Below are 26403 nucleotides of genomic sequence, written 5' to 3' on the forward strand. Positions count from 1 at the left end.
GCCTTTTACGGGGGCCCTTTTAAACGTGTGCATTCTGAAGAGTTTTATGCAAGTTTATTTTATTTTTGATTTTAACTTATTGTATGTTCAAACATCACCCTTATAGCGTAGCGCAAAGGAGAGAGTATAGAAAAATTTACTAGCTGCAATCAATAAAATACAAAGTGATAGCATTAAATGTGTCTTTTCTTTACAATGTTTCGAGAGAAAATCATGATGGTCGACCAGAGGGTGTTGTGTTCTCGGAGTTCGGATAATTATAAAAACTCAACATCTTCATGCTTTCGACTAACTATTTCCAGTAACGTGTATTGTTGGATGATTTTGTTATTATCATACGATCAATATTATTATCGTGATTATCATTGTTTTTATCTCGTAACTTGCTTAATACTATTCTAAACGCGAAATATTCGTTTTCTCTACTACTTTCTGATATGGTACGGTATGGTTCGTTTGTTCTTTTTTCGAATCGCTCTCAAACTACAGTCGATAATTTATAGGAGATTAAACATTAATAATCATAAATAGGGTTATGAACAACTAAAATACCCAACAAAATGTACGTGGATTACAATGTGACTCCCATACATCGCCTGACCGCTAAAAGAGGGTTGCAGTATGAAAGAAGCAAAGTGAGATGATTGCCTTTGCTTTACCCAAAATTAGCAGAACAAAACACGTGGCCCCGCCGTTTGTCACATCTCAACGTTCCCATTGCGCTTCAACGTTGGCGAGTTGGCATTGCCCGCCAGCTTGTATGGGGGAGGTTTGGGGCGCATGTACATGTTGCCAATGTGGGGGCTGCCCTCGCGATAGAAGCTATCGGTCGGACTGGAATGGAATGAATGGTAAACAAAATGAAAGCACGTGTCGTTGTGCCCAGGCTTAATCGCGCTTACCTGATCGAGTGGGTATCATCGAACGGTACGTCGCGCAGACTCTTGAGCTTGATCGTGGACTTGATGTCATCCGGAGAGTAGTGCACCATCTGTACGTTCGGTGCGGCTGGACTGTACTCGGTACGGGATGATTTTTGCATCCTGTCAAAGAAAGTAGACCAAATTTAAGTGTAAAATACGAGAAACAGTCAGAATTGAACAGTTGTAGAAAGTCTCACTAGTAACCACATTTTTACCTAAGAAAATCAGTGCAAATGTAGAAAACATAATTGAAATAATACTCTGAATCGTCGTCATGCCTGGCGTAAACGAAACAAAAAAAAAAGAACAAAAGAAAAACACATAAAGCATTAATAAACAACTTAGAAGAAGTGCAACATGAAACACGGCCATTTTGCCTCTTCTCTTTCACTCTCTCTCTCCTCTCTCTCTTCCTTACAGTTTCTCGTGCTGGAAGCAAAGGATAATGGTGAGACCGCACAGCAGCAGAGCAAATATCATGCCCGGAATGGCAAACGATATGGCAATCTCGTCGCTATAGTTACGCTCCGGCACCTCGGACTTGAGCGGTGCATCCCACTTGTCCGGGAAACTGTGTGGCAGCTGGTAATGCTGATGTTCCTTCCGACCTGCACCATGCTTATGGCTTTCGTTGGGATGATGCGGAAGCGCTTTTATATCATCTTCCGTGGCAACCTGGACAGAAGAATAGAGAAAGCAACACAATAAAGCATCGGTGGTGACTTCGATACTGCGATTCTGTTCGACTTACCATCCGGAAAGCACACCAGTCCAGCTTAAATCCCGAGTTTTCGAACGTCGTCTGCACGGAGGTTCGTTTGTAGGTGCAGGACGATATCTTGTACAGGGGTTTCACTTCTTCCTGCAGTTCCAGCATGCGTTTCGAGAACTCGGCACTGCTGCCAAGGTGTACTACCACCCCTTCCCTTTGCTGCGGACGCAACGGTAACCGTGCACCCAGCTTCACGGCAGAATCCATAAAAATGACGTGCAAATCGGGCCGACTCTCCGGCCACAGATCGTTACGGAAGATGTTCTTCAGGTTCTCGATGCGCCCCGGATCCATCATGTGCACCCAGTTCAGGTTGTCAATCTTCATCTGGATTACGTGCTTGGCTGGTTGCTTCCGGTGGATGGCAAGCATCAGTATGAGCCGCTTCGTCTCGTACGTCAGCCGGTTCAGGGCAATGATTTCGATCGGCACCCGCGTATCGGCCGTCCGAAGCGGAGGTGTACCGTACAGAAAGCCGGAATGGTACTCGGGGCTGTACATGTATCGAATCCAGGACGGCAGATCCGGATAGCCTTCTAGCGAAGAACGGTACAGAAACTGCTCGCTCAGCCCTTCGTAAGTCCAGTTGAACATACGCGGCTCGATACGCAGCGAGAAGAGCTCCGACACGGACACATCGTCCGTTTTGTAGGTCGTCTCCTTTCCGAGGGCTAGCGATGCGGTAGTCAGCAGGGCAGCAAACAACACCACCGTCTTCTTGGACATTTTATCCATGGTCGTTTTGTAGGTGATTGCCGTCTTCTATGGAAAACGAAACGGGCGACTTTCGATCACTGGCCTGCAATAGCTGCATTCACTGGTATGTTTTCATTGTTTCTGAAATAGCTATTCGGTTGAGCCAGTCAACACCAAAACACCAATCGAAGGTTCTAATTTTTGCCCCTGTTGACACACTGAAAATCAGATGGTAGTTTTGGAGTCAATCGAAGTAACGCATGCGCGCTCGGTAGCACTTGATTCCCTTCCCAACCACTCAAGGAATTTGAAAAAGGTAATTCTTTTCGCTAAGAACTTTTTTCTAATTTGATTGTAGTTTATAATAAATAAAAAGATTGTTTTAAGATATGTTAAGAAACACTACAACAATCTCAATTAATATAATTCATACCACAAAAAATACGTTAAAACATGAATTTCAAAGAGAAAGACCAATCGACGAAACATTTCGACGAGCATTCAAATTTCGTCGACGATGATTGGCTGGGTAAGGTATTGAACCCTGTGTGTTATACGCGAGGCCCGCCAGCTGACAATTGGTGTACGAACGGAAACGGCGCAAGCAAATCTTTACAGCGTGCGCTTGTTTGCGGCATTTGGAAACCAACACGATCGGAGAAGCCAGGCGAACATGGAACCGGCAAACGTTTGTCGCAAAAGGTCACAATTATTTCAGCAGTGGATATTATTTCCTCAATTTGTTACATGACCTCATTACGCTTGTGGCGCGAGTTTTGGAAAATATGGTGAATCTTCGTACAACAATCATGCGAGCAGGAGCGCTAGCTAGCACCTGAAGGTTATGATGTGCTGTGAAAGATGCGGGAGTTTGCAGCCGGCTTCCTGAACAGCAGGATTGTGCTTTTGGCGCGGGATTTACACGACCAACAGGTAAATATGAATAAAGTGCTGTACTGTAGGGATTTGTTTCTACGTGATGATTATAGGCATTAAAATTTTCTGACATCTCTTATGAATCACTCATGATTTGTCACGCTTTAAACAATCTGAATTCTTTGTTATCCATTCAACAATAATTATCATTGACTGAATTCGATTATTAATCCGCTGGATGTCCTATTTCATTCTATTTCCAGGCGCATAGTTGACACAGGAAGAGGAATAGTCGGTACCATCCCTACAGCTAAGGTAAGCTTAACTCCGGCATCTGGTACCCGTGCTCCCCATGTCCCCTTCTCTTCTCTAGCATTGTTCTGCTAGTCTTCCATTGGTTCATTTGCTTCTACATTTTGTGATGATCAAAACTGGCTTTATATTCTGACACCTCTTATGAATTAACTGTGATTCAGAAAGCTATTTCAACGTACTGAGTTTACAATCCGATCTTATTAAACGACACGCGTTAATGATAAACATAAAACACTACTAAATCGTGATTTTCTCCTCACTTCCTATCCACAGCCAACTGACGATTGACGAGTTTTCCCCTGGAACTGTCCAGTATCTGTGCCTGTGCTGTTGTTAACAAGGTAAGCAAACGGACTTGAATTCATCGCATACTGAGCCTTTGGTTGTAAATGATGATCACTTATGGCAATTACTTTCTGACATCTCTTATGACTTCCTAATGATTCATAATGCTAACATGTTTTACTGAATATGGATGAAATTTCAAACAGTCTTGGTCTATCTACCTACAAGTATTACATTGTTATTCTTTACTTTTTGCAGATCGCCACTCTAGCTGTACAGAACGTACGCAAGCGAGATATGATGGGCGCGTATCCTGTGCTGTATTCCTCAAACAATTGAAGTGCCGGCTCCTTATGGAAGTTGCATTACTTTGCAGGATAAACACAGTGCATTGAAGATATCCTGCGAGATATACGTTTGCTAGAATCATGTTTTGCTTGAAACATTAAAAAACGCATATTTTACACGACAAAACTATTCTTCCCTCTTGTTTGTATTTCTTACAGCAAACAGGACATGAAAATATTGAGAACATTGTATTGTACTGCGTTGACGAAAGCAGGGAGAGTCTGTGTTGGTGGTTACCTGTGAGCGTGGGCGTACTACGAAAGCTATGCTCTGCCGATTGTAGGTTGAGAAGAAACTCACCGCTCATTCTAAATACCGCGCTCGGCCTTTGCGGTAGTCCTCTTCCAGTAGAAAACAAATCTTGCGAAAAGCACAGTGACTTTAGGCTTGAATCTGTTCTTAAGTGCACCTGAAATTTCATCTTTTGCTACAGAATTCAACGAAAGTGCACAGCAGCCATTACAAACTCGGAACATCGAGGGAAGGACACACAAAGTGTGTAACGCCTTTCGAAAAGTGAACTGCGGCCCTCCATCGGCAACATGAAGTGGTCAAAGGTGAATTCACAGAAGACACAACAACAAATAGTAGCATAATGCTCATAATTCATACAGCAGCTTCCTCGATGTAGCATCATATCCGTGCCAAGCATCTGAATCAGTGGAAAAGCATAACCTAGCTACCAAAAAATGGGGTTCGATTTGCTCTAGAAGTTAGGGCGTGTGATGCACAGTTCGATGGCCACTTGTTCGCAGGACTTTTGATCGATCATAGGGCGAAAGAGAGCAATTTCCATACTGCAATAGCGCATGCGTTGTTATTACACCACACTCTCCTTCTCTCGCACACAAAACCTCCAAAGGCCAAGTTTTTGCTTACGTCCTAAACTCAACCACTCACACAACACACGCGCGGTGCTAGCTCTCCTCGGAAAGGATAAACGGAAGATTTAGCTTTCATACATCATCATCTTCATCTAGCACATAGTAATACACCCTTTTCGCCAGCATTCTTCACAGTGTGACCATTCGTCACTGATTGCATTGAACATCCTTCTCGTGCGATAGTGATTGGGAGTGTGTGTTTTGGCATGTGTGGTGTCACAGCTAAATGTGAACATCGTTGTGGTATTATTCTGGCCCTAGTGTTCAGCAAAGTCGGCAATTAGATGCGGGGAAACAACACAGGACGAACAGTGAGAGAGAACTTTGGTCGTAGCAAGTGATTTCTGATTATGATTTGAAACAAAAAAAAAAAAAAACAACGTAAAAGCCAACATATGAAGCATGTGATACGACACCATCGTTTAAGTATTTAGTTATCCGAGGACTCTCGTTTGTGTGACTTCCAAACCAAACACCCCGAATAGTATGCTAACGTGAGGCTACTGTAAGTGCTGCAATACCTACACTGTCACTTGTTTTCTTGTCGCGATTTCTAAGCATTTGATTGATCTGACATCAACACCAGAACCTCGTCGCATCACACTCGAATAGCCTACAGCACAGGACATATGTAGCGCTAATGATATGCCAGTCCGGGCACCTCCATCCATATCTCTCTACCTTGTCGTCTAGATGTGTGAGTGTGCATCATCTGTGTCCTCCTTCCTTCATCTGTATCGCTAACTCTCCTCTACCAATTCACCAACTGTCTCTTCATGTATCCTCTTCTCTTATGATTGTATCGTCGTGTTCTGTATGTCTCACTATCTCGTAACCCTAATCGGCAAAACGGACTATGCACGCTATAACTGTGTGTAAGCGCCACCGCGTGCTGACGTCTCCCGCTCTAATCTAAAAAAAAACTCATATCACATCCGCGCACACCATTGTACTCATAGAAAGGGACATGCTTACGAACATGCAACATGCTGCCACCTAGTTGCAGCACACAAACACACCAAAATAGTCAAGGTCGTCAAACACATATTTTGTTCGATAACTGCCCTGCCTGTGCATCTCTGCAGCAGTGTGTGCATAACAAACAACTATGCTGCTATGTTACACGATGTGGTGGCAAAACACAATATGCTTCAGCACCTCGATATATTTTTAAGTTTTTATTACCACCAAACAAGGGACCACCACATTATTACGTTCAGGCCGCGGCGGGTCTATACCGACACAAATTTAGCTGATGTTGTTTTGTTTTAACCCTGTACACAAAGAGCAATATTCGATTTGATTTTTTGTATTGCTTTCACAATTTTGCAATTGTAAACTATGGATTGCATTTAGAAAATTCACAATTAAAGCAACAAAAAACCCAAGCGAAGGCATTAAATGAACAAATAATTTGACCTATTCTTTGTTTTAGTTTTGCATGGAACCGATAAGTGACCAAATGAATGCGTGAATTGGACTAGAAGCATCGAAACACGGAGATAAGAGCGAATCTCAAGACCGAAAGTAAAAAAAGCAAGCTCCACCAAGAGAGTCGAGTACAAGAAGCCCGCGCGCACCGCCAAAAGGTTCATTATAAGGAGCTAAAGTAGCAGGAAAACGAGGCGTGTGTGCGTGTGCGTGTGTGTGTGTGTGGGTTGTTGGTCGGTTGGGCCGATTTTGTGAAACACAGACCCCCTTACATGGTCACAGACTTTTTAACCATAATTTGCTGGCTTTTTGAATACATTCATTAATACCTGGTGAATATACCAAAACCAAAACAAACCGCTCAGCTGCTAGTATGGCAGAGAAAGTTGTAAATGAAAAGAATGGCCAATGTGACAATCTCAGGTAAATATGACGTAATGATTATAGCAATTGCTTGTATAATGTAACGTTTTTTACGACTAGCTTGCAACCAATTTTAGCTGCATAAGCTATCTCTCTTTTTAAATCACACGATAATATGTCCTCGATACTAAACTAACTCCCCAAACTACAAAACCAACAACCACAACAACAATATAAACCATTCTACTCGTAAATAGTTCCACAATTTATATAGCCTTACAAAACTCTTTGCGATTACCTCACGTTTTACTCCCAAATAATACAGCAGAGTGAGTGTGTGTGTGTGTGTGCCAGGCCTTGTTTTTAACTATACACCCCTCCCACAACCCCCCCCCCCCCCCCCCCCCAACTAACTAAAGAAAGCACCACCCATACACCGAAGAAGAAGAGGAAGAAGAAAACAACACACATATGCCAAAGAAAAGCACGCTCACTTCACTATCCTTCCCCCTAGCTCGCCCAGTTCGTTACGGTTTGTTTATGTGCTTCTTCAATAAAGTGTACATAGTTGTACATGCCTGCCCTTTTGTTTTCAATGTTTCACCATCCTGGCCTACTGGTGTCCGTCCGTCTGTCTGTCTGTCTGTCTGTCCGGCTGTCCAATTCCATTTACTACCACCAGTAACGCTCCCTCACGAATCCTGTGTGTTTTAAATCATATACATACATATGCTGTGTCTGTGCTTTCCTTACATGCTACATACATAGTACTGTTTTGTGTTATCTATTTGCTGTAATTACTGTTGTTGTCATTTTCTGTGTGTTGTTAGATTCCATTTCCATTGTTTCATATATGGCAGTATACCCGTATACCCTTAGCGCACTAGCCCAATTTGCTCGATGAGCTTAATTTTGTTTTGCCGATGGCCATTGAAACTTGTTCTTGTAGTAAAACCGCGTCTGTAGTTAACGACACGCAATCAATTGGTGCAATATGCCAGGGAAAGTACAACACCTCGCTGCACAGCAAACGTACTACTACAGACAAAAAAAGGAGCACTGAAACATCGTCACAGCAAGCCATGAGTTGTATAGAATAAAATCCAACAGTTAATGTACTACATACGCATGTTAAAGGAAATATACATATATAGCCACCACCGACCGGTCATTCGCCGATTTTTATGTTTTGTAGAGCAAGAAGCAGCATGGAAAGTTAGTCAGAGTCGAGAAATATCGGGCCTCCTAATGACTATATCCAACATTTGTTAATAAATCAATTTTTCAAGATCTACTAATAAAACACCATTTCACTATCAACAATATATACTATGTCTTCGCACTACACACACTCTCACATTATTACGCACCAAATACTATGCAAATGAAAGCGCAGGACGCGCGGTAGCACGTGGTAGCAGCAAGATAGAAAGAGAGAAAGAGAGAAACAGAGAGAGAGAGAGAGAGAGAGAGAGTATAGCAATGCCCGTTATCATGTGCTTTCAGAACATCGCTTCCGGTTCCTATGTTCTCGCGGAATGATTTCAACATCTGGTCAGTACTGAAGAATTGCATCGGCAAGGAGCTAAGCAAAATCACAATGCCGGTTGTATTTAACGAGCCGCTCAGGTAGGATCGATTGAACATCATCATGATCGGCGATATGATCACACTTTCACGATTCACACCTTTCTTTTCTGCAGTTTTCTGCAGCGTATGACCGAGTACATGGAGTACGCCAAGCTGCTGCGCGTTGCATCGGAACAGGCGACTCCGCTGGAGCGGTTGAAGTACGTTTCCGCATTTGCCGTTTCTGCGTTGGCCTCCAACTGGGAGCGTCTCGGGAAGCCCTTCAATCCGCTGCTGGGCGAAACGTACGAGCTCACGCGCCCCGATTTTCGGATCATATGTGAGCAGGTGTCACATCACCCGCCAATATCCGCATTCCATGCCGATTCGGACAGCTTCCGGTTCCACGGATCCATTCATCCGAAGCTCAAGTTTTGGGGCAAAAGCGTCGAGATACAGCCCAAGGGCACTGTGACTGTCGAGTTTCCCAAACTCAACGAGGCGTACTCGTGGAGCAATGTCAACTGCTGCGTGCACAACGTGATCGTGGGCAAGCTGTGGATCGAGCAGTACGGAATGATGGAGGTGGTAAGCCACCAGCACGGCATGAAGGCCACCCTCAACTTTAAACCTTCCGGGTGGAACAACAAAGATTTGCACCGCGTCGAAGGCTACATCACGGACAGAAAGTAAGTAATGAGGACCGAGGCCCGCCCGTGTACACGATGATGCGTGAGCGAGATGAGATTTACGGATTTTTTTCTCCCATTGCCGTACCCTTGCAGCAAACGCAAAACGCATTTCCTTTACGGAAAATGGACCGAGTTTATTAAATGCACCGACTACGCATCCTACGAGGAATACGTCAAGGAAAATGCGCACAAGTTTAAGCGCAACGCGGACGATCGCAGCAAAAGTCCCAACGAATCGCCTGGAAATACGCCACGCAAGGTGTTGTCCAAGCTTAACAGCTTGAAAATGAGCTCCTTCAAAAGCCTTTCCATACAGGAGGTACGCTAGCGGACGACCAATGACCGGCATAGTTTACATCGTGTTCGTAATCGATCTTTTCTATTTTTTTTTCTTTCTTCTGCAGCCCGATGATCCACCAGAACCGTCAGAGGGTGACATTCCCAAGAGCGATTCCACCTATTCGATCGACATTCCAAACTCCGTTGCCCTGTGGGAGGCCGAATCACGCCCTGCCAACACGGCCGAGTACTACCAATTTACCAACTTTGCCATGTCCCTGAACCAGCTGGAGGATCACATGAAGCAGCCCCGGGCCCTGTGTCCGACCGATTCGCGCCTCCGGCCCGACATACGAAAGCTCGAGCAGGGCGATCTGGATGGTGCGGCAGCGGAGAAAACGCGACTCGAAGAGAAACAACGCGAAACCCGCAAGAAAAGCAAAAAAGGTCAGGAGGAGCTGGTAATCTTTCCCCGGTAGGTGTCACCAAGCCGACAATGAAGTCGTCCTGTTAACGTTCTGTTTTCCCCTTTTTTGCAGATGGTTCAAACAGGAAACCAATCCACACACCAAGCAAGAGGATTGGATCTACAAGGGCGGTTACTGGGAGCGTAACGATGACAATCTGGAGCTGGATATATTTTAAATGCTCTTCCAAACGTACCGTGGACAGACAGACATACAAATGACCCGTTGAAGTGAAATGCTACCGTTACTACTATTTACTACTCAGTGTACCATCATTACACGCAGGAATGCAAGATCTTTCCTGATTTTTCGCACATTGTGCGAGAACTTTCGTTTGCTTCATCCCATCAACATAAGGCGGACTTACTTTTTCCCAAATTTCCCGACGCTAACGGACACTAAGTAATTGAATTGATGTAATGGAATTATGTGAACAGGCAGGAACACAAGTTTAATGCTATTTTTGCTACCAACACTATACACAGCGGTCCTCCATTTCCAGTCCACAACCAAAATGATGAGTATGAATAGAGCAAAACACGAAACAGGCATGAAACATGGTACACATTTCCGGGAACCAAATACGGAAACACTTGGGACAATATAATTTTAGATTGTAAGATGTACGAGTGTCGCAGCAATTTTGGAGCCTCATTTTACAACCATTTAACCACATTCACAAACAAGCAACACAAACACATACTCTAAAGCAACATGGGAAAGGGACAATAGAAAGATTTGGGTCAATTAATGACAACATATTGCACAGAAACTGGCTTCACACAGCCAACAGCAGGCAGGCAATATTAGGCATTACATGCGTTTTTGCGATTCCTTTAGAACAAAAACAAAAAAAACGAACTGGCCGTTACTTTCTGTAGTCGCGTCATACAGCAGCGCTGCATCGTATCAATGAACGAGCAAATGCTTCATCAGTAGAAGAGATGGATATAAATATGTAGAAGTCTTACAATACAGTGTATCAAACCGTAGCAGAAGTCCTCCCCCCTTACAATTTACTATAGCATAATTTGTTGAGGTGTCTATAACAACAGAAAGAAATGTAACGCAAAGTTACTACAGCGTATCTATTACTAGAAATGTAAATGTATCTCTCAGCTACGTTGGGACATGTTACAACATACAATATAAGGTTAATAAAAGCTACATAGTCGCTGCAACAACCAAAAACAAGTATTTTTATCAATACTATATTGCTGTGCTTTACGAAACTATTGGGAAACCAGGATTCATGCACTACATGTGATTAACTACCATCCAGATTAACGAAATCCTTATCTAACAGTGCAGTTAGTGGTTGACAGGTACTAAGAGGGAAAATATCGTCATTTATATTCTGATTTGTTTACTTACTCATTCCCTCCCTCGACAACAGTTGATAATCGAATGTAAAACAGAGCAAAACACTCACCAATCGATGTAGAGCTTTGCAAAAATGTTTCTGGTTTTCTTATTTACAATTTGTAGTGCGCGACACAATTGGAATAACATTCTTTTTCTGAATATCTTTTATACATCTCTTTACCTTCTGCCCCTCCCTCCTCAGAGGCTTGTAACAACGGTATTAAATTATTTCTCTTCTATGTAACGTAGGACATGTTTTCAGCGACGGTTAAAAAGATAAGAGTAGAAACAGCGTGTTCTATTTGTATTGCAGACGCGCCCCCTATTTCTCTATAACACCACGGGCCACAGCAATTGTGCTAATTTACTCTACACCACAGCATGGGTTTGCTTGACTATCATTGTTATTATGATTATTTGTTGCCTTACTGTTGAATTGGTTTCACTTCTGAATGGCGCCTCTTTACGCGCGACTATGCGAACTGTATGATTGTGCCAAAAATTAAATAGTACCGATAATAACACTTCTCCTCTACTGCTACTCCTTCTTCCTCTAAATGACTATTCACAAGCATTGATAGAAAAGGCCCTTGTACTTGCAACCTGTGTCGTTAGCTACTATTGCGCATAAAAAGCATTCGTTAACGATCATCGATGTCCTCTTCGAAGGTATCATTATCATAATCCGTGTCGATCAAGCGATCGTTCTCATCTTCCTTTCCTACCGCCTCCAGCTTGATCTGTGGCACCATTGCCACAGACGTGCGCACTACCTGTTCATCTGCCGGCTCATCTTTACAGTAGTATTGCTGCAGTTTCGTTTGCTTTACGCCGTAGCTTACCACCATCCCATCAACGCATTTCGCATTTCGATTGGCGGACGTTGGCACTTGATCGATCGCGGTAAGTGCATCCGTGCCCATGCCCAGCAGCGCATGATGTCCGGACCGTTGCTGCATTTCGGCCCGTAGTAGCTGTCCCTTCTTTCCACGCGCTTGCTTGGCCGTATCTGAGTTGACAACAATTGAAACAATCTCTTTTTCTTTATCACAATTCGCCACAAAAAGAAATCGCCATTACGATAGCGAAGATGAAACACAATACAAAACAGAAACAGAACCCGAAACAGCCCACTATTACGAGGATAATAGATAGCAACGAACAAAACAAAAGGCAACATATGTACACATTTGTGTTCAACACATAGATAGAATATAGAAACAATGGAAAATCTACTTACAAAAGAGACAAATATAAGACAAGAAAAAACAAATTTCACCGCACATACAATATAAAATAAGACTATGCAACATGACCGGAATACAGGAAAACTCGAAAATAAGGAGCTTTTTTAAGGTGTGTTGCGCGCTCGATCGATCCATTACAGTGCTATTCTACAAACAAAACAACAGTTCCTGTGCAGCTTTCTCCTAAGCGCCTATTGACAACGATGTGCAAAGTAGATATATTAGTTGAGTATTTTCATTTAATGTCATCATTTTGTTACTATTTTTGTTTGCTGTTTGCTTCACTACAATGACTATTTGTTGTTTTACTGGACGAGTTGCGCTTAGCTGCTGTTTGCGTAGAATTGTATTGGGAACAGTGTTTCAGCAGGTTTTCTACACTTTCTGTGCGTGCGTTAGTTAACGAAGCAATAGCATCATCTCTTCGGCTCTTCGCTCAATAGTTGCTCAACAAACACTTTGTGATCAAAAAAGCTAATCAGAGTTTTGTAGCAAAAAGAATTCTCAAAAATGCTTTGCTCTCAATTTCTCACCTATCCCGCCTTAAGCTACGTATGATGCAGGACGTATACAGGGTGGATGGTGATGGGGTGCAGCTAATGTCGTGTCGATAAAAAAAAGATCACAGATTCGCAGGACATCAATCGCACAACAGCAGTTGCTTGGAGTACACTACCAAAGTAGATGCGCACAAAGTTTTGCGTACAAAAGTTAACTAAAATTCCACCCGGCTGTGTGTGTGTGTTTATTAGTGTTTGTGTGAGAGTGTGTGTGTGTGTGTGTGTGTGTGTGTGTGTGTGTGTGTTCGTGTGCGCACGCACGAGGTGGAAATTTAGATTAATTATTCAGACTATTTTTTCTCCACACGCCAACGGCCCGGCACGATCTCACCGACGTTCACCCCATCGTGCAGTGCGGCGGCCGCCGGCGGAGGTGGAGGAGGCCGTGAAAGATCAGCAATAGCACAGCCGTGGAATGGAAGCATTACCGAAAGCTCGGGTGCCGTCATATTGGCCGCATCGGTAACACTGTCCATGCTGACAACATCATAGATCGAGCTAAACGTAGCGAAGTTGCCATCGAATATATTGTTCTCGGACTTGGACGAGGTCAGCGAACTGCAAGGACTGGTGGACGAGGAAGAGGCTGCATAGTGCCGAGCATCCAGCAGTAGCATATTGGCGCTCGCATCGTCATAGGTTCCCTTCTTCGGAAGCACCGATGTTGTACAAATTTGCGTTTGAGGCAACTCCTGCGAACAACAGTTGGTTGGCGTGTCGGCTGCACTGCTGCTAGCCGTACTGTCGTCCGGATAATGGAAATGCAAATGATGCTCCTCAAAGCTACAGCAGCTGCTCATGGTGGTAACACTGCTGCAGCAGCTGTCGCCACTATTTAGCACCGAGTAGGGCATCATGGTGCACATCAGCATCGAGGAAGAGGGCGGCAATGCGAGCGATGGCGTAGTAGAACAGCTCGAGTCACACACGGACTGCCGATTGCTCCGTCTGTACGCTTGTCTAGCGCTTTCCTCGCAGGCGATTGTTTGTAGGGGCAAAAGCGAAGGGCTGTTTACGATGTCCGTCGAGGCAGAGACGACTCTTGGGATGCTTTCGGAATCTGTTGCATCGACCAGGGAGGCTGCACGTTCAACGACATCACACTCAAACGTACTGGGCTTGTACACACATTCAGAAACACATTGAACGGGAATGCTGCTGCTGGCGACCGTGGAAATGGATATAGCATTCGACTCAATGTTACCACTTCCATCTGCACCACCAGCACCACCACAGTCGGCCGGGGACATATTTACCAGGGAAGGATTAGACTGAGACCCACCACCAAAATACGACACAACGACAGGAACGGAGTGTTCTGCGTACGCGTAGCAAGCGTTTGAATTACCTGTACCTATAACGCCAGACACTGCCGCGGTGGTATCGATTGTACTGCTGTGATTGTTGTATGTCGAAGGTTCCTGTAGGGAGAGATTCTGAATTCCTTTGGCCAATATCGTTCCAGCAGCATGCGTTTCGCGTCCACTGCACAGTTCTAGAAGGAAGACAGAAACATGTGGTATCAGTATCAAGCGATCAAACCCACCGCAGGCATGACTTAAATCATACCGTATGATCACATTTGCATACCGTATGATCGTTCTGGCAGCTTTTCGTCGTCGTGCGTCAATGGACAAATGTCATCGTCCTGCAATTCATCCGGATCAACAAACGAATCGTCTATGTGGGCATGCGGCTCGTCCTCCTCCTCATCGTCGCCTTCATCCTCATCATCCACCAACGATAAGCTGTGCGGTGAGGTGGACAGACCGGTTTGACTCGAGTATATCTGGCCGTTGAAGTACTTTTCCGGGTTCACTTCGTACGGCTCACAGGGCACTATGTGGGCAAAGTTGAATGCGCTTGGGTTAATTTCTTGCGTCAACCACTCCGTGCAGATCAGTTGCTTCATCGTTATGCGCGTTTTGGGGTTCTTGTCCAGCAGGGACAGCAACACGTACTCCAGCTCGGGACTGATCTCCTGCGGTATTATCAGTTCCGACTTTAGCGTTTCCTCGATGTCCAGGAAGGGATTTTCGAAAAACATCAGCACATACAGCGTTACGCCCAGGGACCACATTTCCAGCTCCGGTCCGGCGTACTTGTTCCCGGCCAACACCTCGGGACTGCAGTACTCCGTGGTGCCGTAGAAGGTGGAAAACAGCTTGCCTTCCTGCATGAAGGTGGCCGACCCGAAGTCGATCAGCTTCACATGGAAGTGCTGATCTATGATGATGTTTTCGTCTTTGATGTCGCGATGCAGAATGTTCAGCGAGTGCAGGTAATCGACGGCGTTGGCAATTTGACGGAAAATGTAGCAGCCCAGCTTCTCGGTCATTGCCGGCCGTCGGTCGATAAACTCGAACAAGTCCATCCCCGAACCGTGCACTTCCATGACGAGCTGGAAGAACTTTTCGTTTTCAAACACGTCGAACACGGTCACGATGTTGGGATGCTTCACGTGCGTCAGCAGATAAATCTCCATCGGGATCTCCTTTCTATCCTCCGTCGTTATCATGAAATTGGAGCACAGCTTCTCCTTCAGAATGAACTTCGATATCACCAACAGGCGGTCGGTATTGCGGTAGCTAAGCTTCACGTACCCGTACGCACCTTTACCGATCTGCTTAATCGTTGTGTAGTGTTTGTTGTACTCTCCAAAAACCTGCTCCTCCTCGCACTGCGACACCAACGACACGGAATTCGGTCTGCTCTGGCTAACAGTAACTGCCGCCGCTGTCGCATTCGCGATCTTGCTCGGTTGGCCAAGCGAATTATCAATCGTGCTGGTAATGCTATTAAACGTAAGCGTAACATTCGCCTCCTCCAGATTGTTATAGGACGATTCTGGATCGCGGCTTATCCAAATGCAGTACACCTTCCGGCCGCAGGGAAGCATCTGGCTCGAGATCGTGTAGATTATGTCAATCACATTCCCGTCGTAATGTATCGCTTCTCCTCTATACTTCCCATCGACGTACGACAGTCGCTTGCCCGTATTTCCCATGTGTCGGATAATGTCGGCGATGCCGCCAGCCGAGTGACGTTTGTGCTGATCCGGCGTGGACGTGACTAGCGATCCTGCTCCCCCCTTGGCAAGCTCGTACGGCTTTATGAACCGAGGCGTTACCATCACCGGTGGGGCGCTAGCCGGTGTGCTGTCCTTCAGCAGTGCCACATTTATGTCTTCCGAAGTGTACAGTGGGCTTTTGGTTTCGTTGATGGACACATTCTTCGAGTTCAATAAATTCATACATAGTGAGTTTTCGTTGACTGGCGTGAGCAAATCGCTTTCCGGCAAATTTGCATAATCTTCCGATACTAAGACACTGCTACACTTATTCACTACTTCTTTATCTCCTGCTACTGGCGCAGATGAATTGCTCGATACTGTTGCAGTTGCTGCTGATGGGGTGGCTCCCGTTGCAGCTCCCGTTACTACTGCTGCCGCTACTGATGCTGCTGGGGTCGACGCAAGTGCGGAAGTGGTGCACGGCTGAAACAATACGAAGATCGATTCGTTATTCATCAATGCTGATGGTACCTTCCCTGCAATGCTGCTTACCTTTAAGGCATGGTTGTTTTGTGCGTTCGAAACGTTTGCAAAATTTCGATTGTTTTCGCTATTATCCTCTACGTAGTAAGCATTTTCCGACATTACCACAATACTGAACTGATTTCCCGGCTCGTCTGTAGCGTTTTCACTGCCGCTTGCGACGGGTGCCTGATCGATGCGTGATCCATCAGCCATCGACCCTGAAGCTGGTAGCGTATTCATTACAGCAACCGAACTGTTTAATGATCGTCTACCGGGATGCGAGGCGTTCGTAAAATCTAAGCAAACCTTGCGCGGCTCCTTCACTGGACTGACGGTCGCATCGCACTGCGATGTTCGTATGTCATTCAGAGCGCCGGACAGGAAGCCATCCTTGCTGTTTTCCAGCTCCACGTGATCTGTTTCCGTTTCCGACTCGTCGTTGTCTAGGGACGACAGCGTTGCGTTACGACTTCTGGTCAAGCAATCGGTCTCTTGACCAAAGTTGGGAATCAGCTTCGTTATGTGCTCCCCAATGGTCTTGCTCTGTGGGATGCCAAACATCAGCATAGAAAAGTGATGATTGCACGATTCAATTACCGAATTCTCATCGATCACCAGGAGCCCCGACAGGTTTGTATACACCCAAATTGTGATCAGGTATAGCAGTGCGTTTGGATTCGACACCCCGCTGTCCGTCGTGTCGGTGCCAGTTTCGTGGTGGGATATCAGTAAACACAATGGAAACGATACTCCGTCCTGCGTCTTGCCCGTAGCCTTCTGCTTTCTGATATGCTTCGCTATTAGGCTTGTGTCCGGGTCTGGAAGTTGAATGGCCGGTATCAGCAGCGCTACATCCATTCCTCCAAATTTCTCCACCGAATCCAGCTGGAACAGTATCAGCGCTTCATTGTCACCCGATACAATGTAACCGTTTTGATCGACCACCAGCTGGGCCACCCTCCTCTCTACCGGCTCCGCCACCGCTAGACATCTCTGGCCTTCGGTGTCGATTTGCCTAACCCACAGCGAAACGGCCACATTTTTGTCGTACTTTGTGCACAGCTCGACCACTTTTCCACTCAGGATTATCACCGTCCCATCTTCACTGTTCAGCTGGCCCTCCGCTAAAGCAGACACGTGCATCTTGCTTTTGTTAAACAGCAGGCTGGTAAACTCCATCTCACACAGCTCTTTCGAGTTGTATCCGAGCAGCTCGCAAGCATTGCGATTGACGATCAGTATACGGGATGTTTTCGAGTCAATCGTGAAGACCGCCTTGTTGGGATTGATATCACTCTTTGGCAGCCGGCCAATCGATTCCGACGCCGATGCAATGTACGAGTTGTTGTACGGTGAGGGTACACCATGCGGGAAGCATCCTCCCTTCGGACGGAAGGCCGTGAATCGGACTCCATTTGAACCGTCCACTCGCACCCGGTCCATGTTTGCCATCGAGTCCCAGCTCAACCGTACGGGTGAGTTTATTGCACTTACGAAAGCAGCTCGAGTAAGAGGCCCACCGTACCGGATGCACCTTCTGCCGATGCCCGGAAAGCTTTGGTTTGCTTCGAACGAGTTGCACAAACTGCTCTGTCCTGGGACAAGGATGGAGATTTGTTGTCTGTAACAAAAAAAAAACACACTCACGCCTACGTTAATACGACCGTGAAGAAAATGGACAATTAACCACCCCCCACAAAAACCGTCGAACTTTTAGTACGCCCTCACCTTAGCTCGCTTAACGGGGTGAATGCATTGTATGGCTTAAGATGAGATGATTTCGTGCCATTAAATCCATCACCTGGACGGCACCGACGGAATGCGGATTGCTTTTTGCTAGTAGTACAACAGTTTACGTTCAGGAGCTGCTTCCCTCTTCTTTTGCTGCATTTTGGCTGCTCGAGCTGCACATCTTTGCCGCTGTCTTCCGTTCGATAGCTGCTGCAACTGGTTCGAGTAGAAATTACGTTAACGCTGTATCTCGTTACATTTTCGTTGGAAAAACGGTGCTCCCTCGTAAATGTTTTCCAGTGCCGTGAGAGGTTTTAGCCAAACCAGAATAACATCAGCGAGAGGACCACCAACAATGACAGTTGATGTGAAATCGAAAATCGATAGGTCTCATCGCAACACCATTGCGCATGTACTGTGCAACGATGCACTTTGCATCGGAAGCGGGTAACGTCGTATGCATCATTTCCAGCTGCATTCTGTTTTCACTCACCTATCCATTTTGCAAAAGCTTCAATGAACATCAAAACAACACACACGTATGGCGCTGTAACAGCTACACAATTCGCAGAGGCTTCCGGTTGCACGGTTTGCTCATAGCAATTAACAAATATGGACGCCGAATTGGTGTGAAATTACACTTTCTGCGCGCTGGATCGCTCCAATAGACGAACGAAAGCGTTTTTCGAAAGTAACGGTGCTTATTTCACAACTAAAACGAAAATAATTTGCTTCAATTGCTTTACAAACAAATTTTAGCGCCAATTTCAAGTTCCTCCATAAACAATTCAATTTTCTCGTTGATGTGAGCTGTCACTTGTCACACTGACAGTTTGTTGTTTATCTACAAAATCGATTTGCCTTTGTTTGTCGCCATTGTTTTTCTTCTGCTACAGCAAAATTGAAGCGGATATTGTTGCCCTTCTGCGTTCCAGACAAACATTTACACGGTGCACGTTATGGCAAATATTCCTCCGGTCAATTCCAGAGTGTACGTTGGCGGATTGGGAGAACAAGCGAAAGTGGAGGAGTTCGAAGAGTTGTTCAAAGATTTTCAGCCGTACCAAGACCTGACGCTTCTGCGCGGATTCGGATTCATACAGTTTCATTCCGAAAAGGCAGCTTCTGCTGCCATCAAGGCGATGAACGGCAAGCTGTTCAACGGTCGAAAACTGATGGTAAAGGTGGCCAACGACAATCGCGCAAAGAAGGGATTGCTACCTCGGGGTAGTACAGCAGCTTCGAATGCCAAGTCAAACGCGTCGGGTGCCGCTGCCCGCGACCGTTCGCCCGTGGATCCGATCCATCCGATCAAACGTGGATACCATCCACAGCAATACAGTGTTGCCGATTTAAGTAGCGTGTATCCGGAGACCCCGATCGGGCAGGCACCACATCGAGGAATAGAAAGCAATGATTGTGAAATCATAGTGGTGAACAAGGAGCTAACGTAAGCAACCACACAACAAAAACTACCAACAATTATAATTGCCAGAGTTGCCGTTGCCTAACACAATTGTTTCTCTCATTACAGCCCATATGCGGAGGGTATTGAAGCTCGTCTGAAGAGGGCGGGTTTGAGCGTAGATCTACTGTTTCCCAACAATGACGTGCCGATTGGCAAGGTACTTGCAAACAGAGCATCTCAGGGTACATACTACTGCATTGTCATCACCCCAGAGAATCAAGAACGCAACAGCATTACCGTAAATGTGCTGTACGGTATACCGGCGGAGCATCGCAACATGCCCACGGATGATGCTATTGGTTTCATCGTGAAAAATTTCGACGATAAGCGAAGGCAGGAGCTTGCGCCCCATAGCCGATCTGCTTACCACCGTGTGGCTCCAGCAGTTCAGCCACAACCTCAGCCAGCACAACTGCACACAGATCTTGAGCAAAGGCAAGAAAAGCACCCAGAAGCGATTCAGAACATGATCAACCTGTTGGCTGCAAATCGCTCCCTGACCGTGCTGCAATACGAAAGGCTAATCAAATATCTGAACGAGCGCAAAGAGACGCAGATCCGGCTGGAGCTGGGAGAGGATGTGGATAGTACGACCGCAAGCTCCCTAATACCGCCGATAGTGTCCGCTGCTCCGGTGAAAAGCAAACAGGAAACGGAGCGAGAACTGCAAAGGAAAATTTTGGACATCATGAACAAACCATCGATTTTAGGTGTTGCGAAGCCTGTAGCTTCAGTCGAAACCAAGCCGAGTACGAACACCATGCCAACGTCCACGCTGTTGCATGACCCCAAGGTACAGCGAGCGCTAGACTCACTGTTGCAAAGTCAGTTGTTTTCAAATGTTAACGTGGGATACAAGATGTAATCAGCATTACAACCTATCTTAAACATTTAAATTATAATAATACCTGCAATTATAATGCCTGTCTGCACGAAGCGCAAGGAATGAACGTTAAAGAATAAAACGTTTTCTCTTCAATAGTTAGCAGCGGCGGGCTCACAGAAATAGTCGCGCGATAGTTAAGCAAAACTGTCCTGTCCAGCTTTGTGGATCCGTCTCATACATGCGTCACCGAAAAGCAAGTGAAAGTATGTACGATTTCCGCAAACTTTTATTAAAACAACAACATTTGATCGTAAATAAAAAAATTATATGCTAATTGAAGTTGCATAACCACCAATTCATTCATGAATATTTTATTGCCAACCATCTCGGGCTACGCATACGCATATTTCCGATTGAACATGGAATGGACGGTGTGTATACCTACCCAAGTCATCGAAAACATCGAACGATTTATTTTTTTATGGAATACAATTTTTGCTTACAAATTTGCTCTCGTTGTATGTTTTCATACACCGTACAGATCGACGAAATGAAATGTTGTATTTCTTTAATTTTTGTTTCGTAACTTATCAAAAATAAAACAAAACATCCCAAACGTACAAATTTGAATCAACGAGCCAGAAAAACATAGCACATCTCAGCTGTCATTTCACGTTTGACAGATATCGAAAAGGCAAGCGAGAGGAGGTTTTACTTCCTAGAAGAGAAAAATTACACATTTTTAGTGCAAATCAAAGGCCAATGTAAATAAATATACTATCCAAATAGATATCGGCTATCAGTGCACCATAGCTTAAGTGTTTCTGCTCGGGTGAGCGTGGCAACCATGCGTAACAATAGAAAATAACATGCATTATCTGGTGAGTGAGTCGCAAGCAACAAACAGGAAAAATAAGAAGAACAGTTTGGAGTTCAATGAAAAGTTTGCTTACAAAAAAAGCATAATCAGAAGGACGTTGTAATCTGGTTACAGCGCCGTACGAACGTCATTGAACTGCAGACGCACGAAACACACTAATAACACTGCCTTTCGGTTGTTTTGTTTTCTCTTACCCTTCCGATGCTCGTTCACAGCTTGCCCCTGCATCCTAAGGAAGTCGTCAAGAGTGGACCGAATCCAAAAGTCGGGGATCCGGATTAGACAGAGACTGGGAACAGGAACGGGCCAAAAACGGGAAACCCCAGTCTAGGCAAGCAAGTGCTGCATTGGATGCAATGTTCCGAGAGCCGTGCTAGGCACAGTACACAAGACGGTACTGCTATTACTATTGCTACATCTATGAAACAGGCTTGAGACCAAAGAAGCTGGGCGTGTGATACTCGTGCATACCTGGTACATCCAGCCTTACCCCGGATATTGAACGAGTCCCACGGAACTTGAAAGAAGCAGTGAGAAAAGTGAAATTGTGATGATCGTTCAAGAACCTGTGCAGGTAAAGTTATCGTAGCTGACGATTGATTAAAGTCTCAAATAACCCAGTAATTACAAAACGAATGGTCGCGCCGTGAAAAATCAATCATTTGTTATTAATAGCAGAGCGCGCAATACATAACCCTGTTCGGCCCGCTGAACGGCGTCATAAGTTTGGACTAATCGATATCTGTTGTGGCCCCCATAGTGTAGTAAAGTTTTGCAAGGCTCTCACAATCGATAGCATAATTGGACACGCAATACTGATATTTGCACAACAAACATCGTTGTCATTATTTGTTCGTTGTTTTCTTATTTCAGGCCGCAATATGGCACTGCCTGAACCATTACCACTATCAAGATGCCACGTTTCTTGCCGAACGGCTTTGCGCTGAAGGTGAGTATACATTTGTACAGCGACTGAATGGCACTGAACATGATAACATTCCATTCTTTTTCATTGCAGTGGAGTCTGAGGAGAGTATTTTCCTACTGGCAACGTGTTACTATCGATCCGGACAAAAACATTTGGCGCATTGGTTGCTTTCGAAGAAAAGCGTTCGTTCCACGCAGTGCCGCTTCCTTCTTTCAAAATGCGCCTTTGATTTAAAAAAGTAATAACTCATTACTGCCGCCGATAATGTTGGCTTGCTAATGTCGATAATCATCTTGCTCCCGTTGCAGATACTCGGAAGCGGAAAACGCCTTGATAAACGACGATCACCTCAGGCAAAGGCATTTGGATGAGATAGTGAAGGAGTTTGGTGATATTGCATGCTTCGCGTTGGAGCTGGTTTCAAAAATATGCCTAAAGACTGAACGAGCCAAGCTCGCGAACGATGCCAGTCGGAGAGCTGTCAAGCTGAACCCCTTCCTGTGGCAATCGTTCGCAGATTTATGTAGCCGGGGAGAGAAGCCGGACCCCGATAGCGTGTTTCAGCTGACTAGCACTGATATCTTCCAAACAAGCCAGGCACATCACTACAACTCCATCGTGTGGTTTGGCGGCGCGGGTGTGCATACTAGCGGGCCAGTGTTGGATCCGGCGGCAGCAGGCAACGATAGCTCGGATCAACTAGGCGCCAACATTGATAATCCGTCAACGCCGGTTGATCAGTGCTTTACGCAAAACGTCAACACACCGAACAATCACCATCCGCCTGGTGCTCCGCCAGGGATGGGGCTTGGCAATGCACCGTACGTCCCCGCGCAACAGAACCTGAACTACTCGTACATTAACAATTCGGTCGGATCGATACGCGTTGGCGGGGCCAATCTGAGCGCGGGCGATCAGACGCCAACACATGTATTCACGGAACACAATACACCATTCCGAAAGCAGCAGTTTAAGTATCTCACCACGATAAGCCCTACGACGCCCAGTTTCGGGGTGCTACCGATCATACACACACCCAACGAACCGATAGCGTTTCTCATGACACCTTCCCCGCAGCTGGTGCAAATGGGCACACCGGTGGGGCAGACGGGTCCAACGGCACTGATACAGCAGCAAGGCTCTCAGTTCATGCAATTCGCCACTGGCATGCAACAAACACCGCAGCAACAGCAGCAGCAGCAAAGTCAAGGCTTGATAGGGGACGGTACGTTAGGCGATCCGCTCGCCGTGGCTCCCAACCGGAAGATAGCGCTGTTAAGCAGCAACAAAAAGATGCGCCGCCATCACCACAACAATTTGGGCACGATGGGCAACATCATCAATCGCAAGCACGAGTCGCCGCACCATCCTCAGCAAGCAGCTATACAGCTGCTGCAGCAACAGAGCACCAACACCAAACCGATCGTTTTCAGCCAAACAGGAAACCAACTGACCACTACACCGCGCACACCCAACACGACCGGCGGTGCGCTACAGCAGGGCCAGAATGTGCGGCGCAGCTCGCGTCTATTTAGCAACAGCAACTCAGTCAAAGAGAACGCCAAAAGTCCACAATTGAACAACAAATTCGTGGCGCCACGGTCACCGCCCCGGCGAACGAAACAGCGCATCTCGAAGACAATCAACAGCAGCGTCACAACACTGATGGAAAACATCCCGGAGAAGAAGTCCTCGGTGTGCGGTGCTGGTGGTGATGCACCGGTGAAGGAAAAGATCGAAACCATCACATCCACGGTCGACGATAGCACCTCGCCACTGCTGAACGAGAAGGTCTTGCTGAACAACAGCATCAACAGCGCCCAGAAGATGGCAGCGCAGGTGCTGCAGCTGAAGAAACAAAGCGCCGATGGGCTGATGACGCTTCTGCGGGAGCTAGGGCACGGGTATCTGCGATTGCAAAACTACGAATGCGAGAAAGCGATTGAGCACTTTTCCAACGTTCCATTGCATCACTACGAGAGTAGCTGGGTGAAGAGCATGATAGCGCTGGCCTACCACGAAATGCGCGACTACGAGTCGGCAGTACAGATTTTCCACGACATCCACGAGCGCGAACCGTACCGGCTGCAGTACATGGAAATCTACAGCACCGATCTGTGGCATCTGCAAAAGGATGTAGTGCTGTCCTCGCTGGCGCAGGATCTGATGGCGCAGGACAAAACCTCGCCGATAACGTGGTGCGTGGCGGGCAACTGTTTCTCCGCGCACAAGGAGCACGAAACGGCGATCAAGTTCTTCTTCCGTGCAATACAGGTTGACGAAGAGTTTGCATACAGCTATGCCCTGCTCGGGCACGAGCTGGTCATGACCGAGGAGCTGGACAAGGCGCTCTCGATGTACCGGTTGGCTGTGCTGCACGACCCGCGCCATTACAATGCCTGGTTCGGCATTGGTACAGTATTCTGCAAGCAGGAACGGCACGAGCTGGCCGAGCTGCACTATCGCCGAGCATTGCAGATCAATCCGCGCAATTCGGTCATCATGGTGCACATAGCCGTGATGCAGTTCTTCCTGCGCAAGACCGACCAGGCCATCCGGACGCTGAACGCGGCCATCGCAATCGATCCGAAGAATCCGCAGTGCAAGTTCCAGCGCGGGTCAATGTTCTTCATGATGGGACGCTACCACGAAGCGCTCAAAGAGCTGGAAGAACTGAAGCAGATCGTGCCAAAGGAAGCGATGGTGTACTATCTGATGGGCAAAATTCACAAAAAGCTGGGCAACGTCGATCTGGCACTGATGCACCTTAGCTGGGCCACGGATCTCGGCTCGAAGGGGGCAAACAATCAGATTAAGGACAACTTTGACTCCATCATTCGGACGCAGGATGGTGACGGTAGCAGCAGCATCGATGGTAGTGGCGGCGGCAGCGGCGGCGGCGGCGCCGGCGAATCAAGCAGGACGGGGGGCGACTCGACCAACGGTGGTGCCGCGGGAAGTGGCAGTGCGGCGCACGGTGACGGGGGCGACGTGGAAGACAAAATTGGCGGCGTTGTCAGCCTGGACCCGGAAGCGGGCAGCAGTAGTATCGATCCGGACTACTTGCTGGGGTTCGAGCATGGCTCTAGCGACGACTCGACTGCCGCAGTCAGTATGCGAAATGAGTCACTAGACATAATAGCAAACAATTTTTACGATAGTGACAGCTATTAGGTACATGAAGGTGTGTGATGTGGCGTAGCGACTTTGCGAGCGCGTTACAACAAAAACGAAACAACAAAATCCCATACACACACTCGCGCGCTTATACGCTGTCCTGTCCTCTCAGTCGCGTCGGTCGTCGTTGCCCGCCGTCGGTAACGCTTTTCGAGCGCAGTCAGTCATAGGCTTAAGCTGCCGGCCCTCGCCTCCCCCTCCTCCCCCCACATCCCCTCCACCCTCCCAAAATGCGTGTGATCAAATGTAGAATATTAATCTTGGTAAATGATACAATTCTCTCGTCTCTTCTCTATATGCCTCCTTTTCCCCCTCCTTTACTACTACTATTACTACTGGTCTGTCATTGGAATCTGTGTTTCTCTTAGTAATCAATGGTTCATCTAATCATGTGTAAGATTTAATCGTTTATAATTGCGTCTTTTTGTTATTCCATTTAAGCATAAGTAGCAGTTTATTGCAAATTCATTTTATGGAAACCCACCAAACAAAAAAAGAATAAAGAACAGGAAACAGCAGAGCATACAAACACACACACACACTATCACGGACTCGGATCGGTTTCGTGCTTTTAATTTAAAAGATGACATGCGATGTGCGTGCGTTTTTAGTGCAGTGCAGTGCAACGCGCTAGGTAAGTGATGATATGATGTTACCGAACTTAAAATCAACCAAACTTTACGTTTATCTTTTCATTGTATATTTACTTTGCCTATCGCAACTAAGATGCCAAACATTCATAACCGCTTCTCGGATGGATGGTTGATGCTTACAAACGATAGT

At 46.2% G+C, this 26403-nt stretch overlaps 5 protein-coding genes and 1 long non-coding RNA gene across 9 annotated transcripts; 4 read left to right on the forward strand and 2 right to left on the reverse strand.

The window, feature by feature from the left end:
* Positions 1-658: 658 nt before the first annotated feature.
* Positions 659-4037, reverse strand: LOC121592503 (epsilon-sarcoglycan). Of its 2 annotated transcripts, XM_041914002.1 has the most exons (6): positions 3762-4037; positions 1675-2609; positions 1342-1598; positions 1139-1201; positions 903-1043; positions 659-834 (listed from the first exon to the last, which is right to left on the reverse strand). In XM_041914002.1, exons 2-6 carry the CDS (start codon positions 2428-2430, stop codon positions 699-701), a joined length of 1353 nt encoding a protein of 450 aa, XP_041769936.1. In that variant the 5' UTR covers positions 2431-2609; positions 3762-4037; the 3' UTR covers positions 659-698. The 2 variants fall into 2 exon arrangements, with proteins under 2 accessions (XP_041769936.1, XP_041769937.1); XM_041914003.1 differs by lacking the exons at positions 1139-1201; positions 3762-4037 and having other exon boundaries at positions 1675-2561.
* LOC121592505 lies at positions 2693-3831 on the forward strand. The gene is made up of 3 exons (XR_006004672.1): positions 2693-2707; positions 2858-3324; positions 3531-3831. It is a non-coding gene; the product is annotated as an uncharacterized LOC121592505 (long non-coding RNA).
* A 489-nt stretch (positions 4038-4526) lies between the features above and the next one.
* On the forward strand, positions 4527-11059 carry LOC121592502 (oxysterol-binding protein-related protein 2). 2 transcript variants are annotated; one of them, XM_041913999.1, is made up of 7 exons: positions 4527-4772; positions 6535-6953; positions 8400-8522; positions 8597-9151; positions 9248-9473; positions 9559-9908; positions 9973-11059. In XM_041913999.1, exons 2-7 carry the CDS (start codon positions 6904-6906, stop codon positions 10076-10078), a joined length of 1410 nt encoding a protein of 469 aa, XP_041769933.1. In that variant the 5' UTR covers positions 4527-4772; positions 6535-6903; the 3' UTR covers positions 10079-11059. The 2 variants fall into 2 exon arrangements, with proteins under 2 accessions (XP_041769933.1, XP_041769934.1); XM_041914000.1 differs by lacking the exon at positions 6535-6953 and having other exon boundaries at positions 9973-11058.
* On the reverse strand, positions 10935-19145 carry LOC121592499 (PAS domain-containing serine/threonine-protein kinase). 2 transcript variants are annotated; one of them, XM_041913997.1, is made up of 6 exons: positions 18835-19145; positions 18339-18557; positions 16638-18231; positions 14663-16568; positions 14421-14567; positions 10935-12274 (listed from the first exon to the last, which is right to left on the reverse strand). In XM_041913997.1, the coding sequence occupies exons 1-6, from the start codon at positions 18840-18842 to the stop codon at positions 11907-11909; spliced, it is 4242 nt and encodes a 1413-aa protein (XP_041769931.1). In that variant the 5' UTR covers positions 18843-19145; the 3' UTR covers positions 10935-11906. The 2 variants fall into 2 exon arrangements, with proteins under 2 accessions (XP_041769931.1, XP_041769930.1); XM_041913996.1 differs by lacking the exon at positions 10935-12274 and having other exon boundaries at positions 13264-14567.
* Positions 19146-19174: 29 nt separating this feature from the next.
* On the forward strand, positions 19175-20990 carry LOC121592504 (nuclear receptor coactivator 5). Its single transcript, XM_041914004.1, has 2 exons — positions 19175-19791; positions 19876-20990. The coding sequence occupies exons 1-2, from the start codon at positions 19301-19303 to the stop codon at positions 20672-20674; spliced, it is 1290 nt and encodes a 429-aa protein (XP_041769938.1). The 5' UTR covers positions 19175-19300; the 3' UTR covers positions 20675-20990.
* A 292-nt stretch (positions 20991-21282) lies between these two features.
* On the forward strand, positions 21283-26187 carry LOC121592501 (cell division cycle protein 27 homolog). Its single transcript, XM_041913998.1, has 5 exons — positions 21283-21516; positions 21731-22089; positions 22389-22464; positions 22534-22681; positions 22752-26187. The coding sequence occupies exons 2-5, from the start codon at positions 22066-22068 to the stop codon at positions 25615-25617; spliced, it is 3114 nt and encodes a 1037-aa protein (XP_041769932.1). The 5' UTR covers positions 21283-21516; positions 21731-22065; the 3' UTR covers positions 25618-26187.
* Positions 26188-26403: the final 216 nt, after the last annotated feature.

Source organism: Anopheles merus, chromosome 2L (genome assembly GCF_017562075.2).
Source record: "Anopheles merus strain MAF chromosome 2L, AmerM5.1, whole genome shotgun sequence".
NCBI lineage: Eukaryota > Metazoa > Arthropoda > Insecta > Diptera > Culicidae > Anopheles > Anopheles merus.

Bases quoted from the DNA above. Each gene is read 5' to 3' on its own strand.
- LOC121592503 (XM_041914002.1), bottom strand. From the start codon at position 2,430: ATGGATAAAATGTCCAAGAAGACGGTGGTGTTGTTTGCTGCCCTGCTG. The intron at 1,599-1,674 runs GTAAGTCGAACA...TCTTCTGTCCAG, and splicing joins ACTGGTGTGCTTTCCGGATG to GTTGCCACGGAAGATGATAT. The intron at 1,202-1,341 runs GTAAGGAAGAGA...CGTTTACGCCAG, and splicing joins TGCTTCCAGCACGAGAAACT to GCATGACGACGATTCAGAGT.
- LOC121592502 (XM_041913999.1), top strand. From the start codon at position 6,904: ATGGCAGAGAAAGTTGTAAATGAAAAGAATGGCCAATGTGACAATCTC. The intron at 8,523-8,596 runs GTAGGATCGATT...TCTTTTCTGCAG, and splicing joins GTATTTAACGAGCCGCTCAG to TTTTCTGCAGCGTATGACCG. The intron at 9,152-9,247 runs GTAAGTAATGAG...GTACCCTTGCAG, and splicing joins GGCTACATCACGGACAGAAA to CAAACGCAAAACGCATTTCC.
- LOC121592499 (XM_041913996.1), bottom strand. The intron at 16,569-16,637 runs GTAAGCAGCATT...GTATTGTTTCAG, and splicing joins AAAACAACCATGCCTTAAAG to CCGTGCACCACTTCCGCACT. The intron at 14,568-14,662 runs GTATGCAAATGT...TCTTCCTTCTAG, and splicing joins GCTGCCAGAACGATCATACG to AACTGTGCAGTGGACGCGAA.
- LOC121592504 (XM_041914004.1), top strand. From the start codon at position 19,301: ATGGCAAATATTCCTCCGGTCAATTCCAGAGTGTACGTTGGCGGATTG. The intron at 19,792-19,875 runs GTAAGCAACCAC...CTCTCATTACAG, and splicing joins GTGGTGAACAAGGAGCTAAC to CCCATATGCGGAGGGTATTG.
- LOC121592501 (XM_041913998.1), top strand. From the start codon at position 22,066: ATGATCGTTCAAGAACCTGTGCAG. The intron at 22,090-22,388 runs GTAAAGTTATCG...TTCTTATTTCAG, and splicing joins TCGTTCAAGAACCTGTGCAG to GCCGCAATATGGCACTGCCT. The intron at 22,682-22,751 runs GTAATAACTCAT...CTCCCGTTGCAG, and splicing joins TGCGCCTTTGATTTAAAAAA to ATACTCGGAAGCGGAAAACG.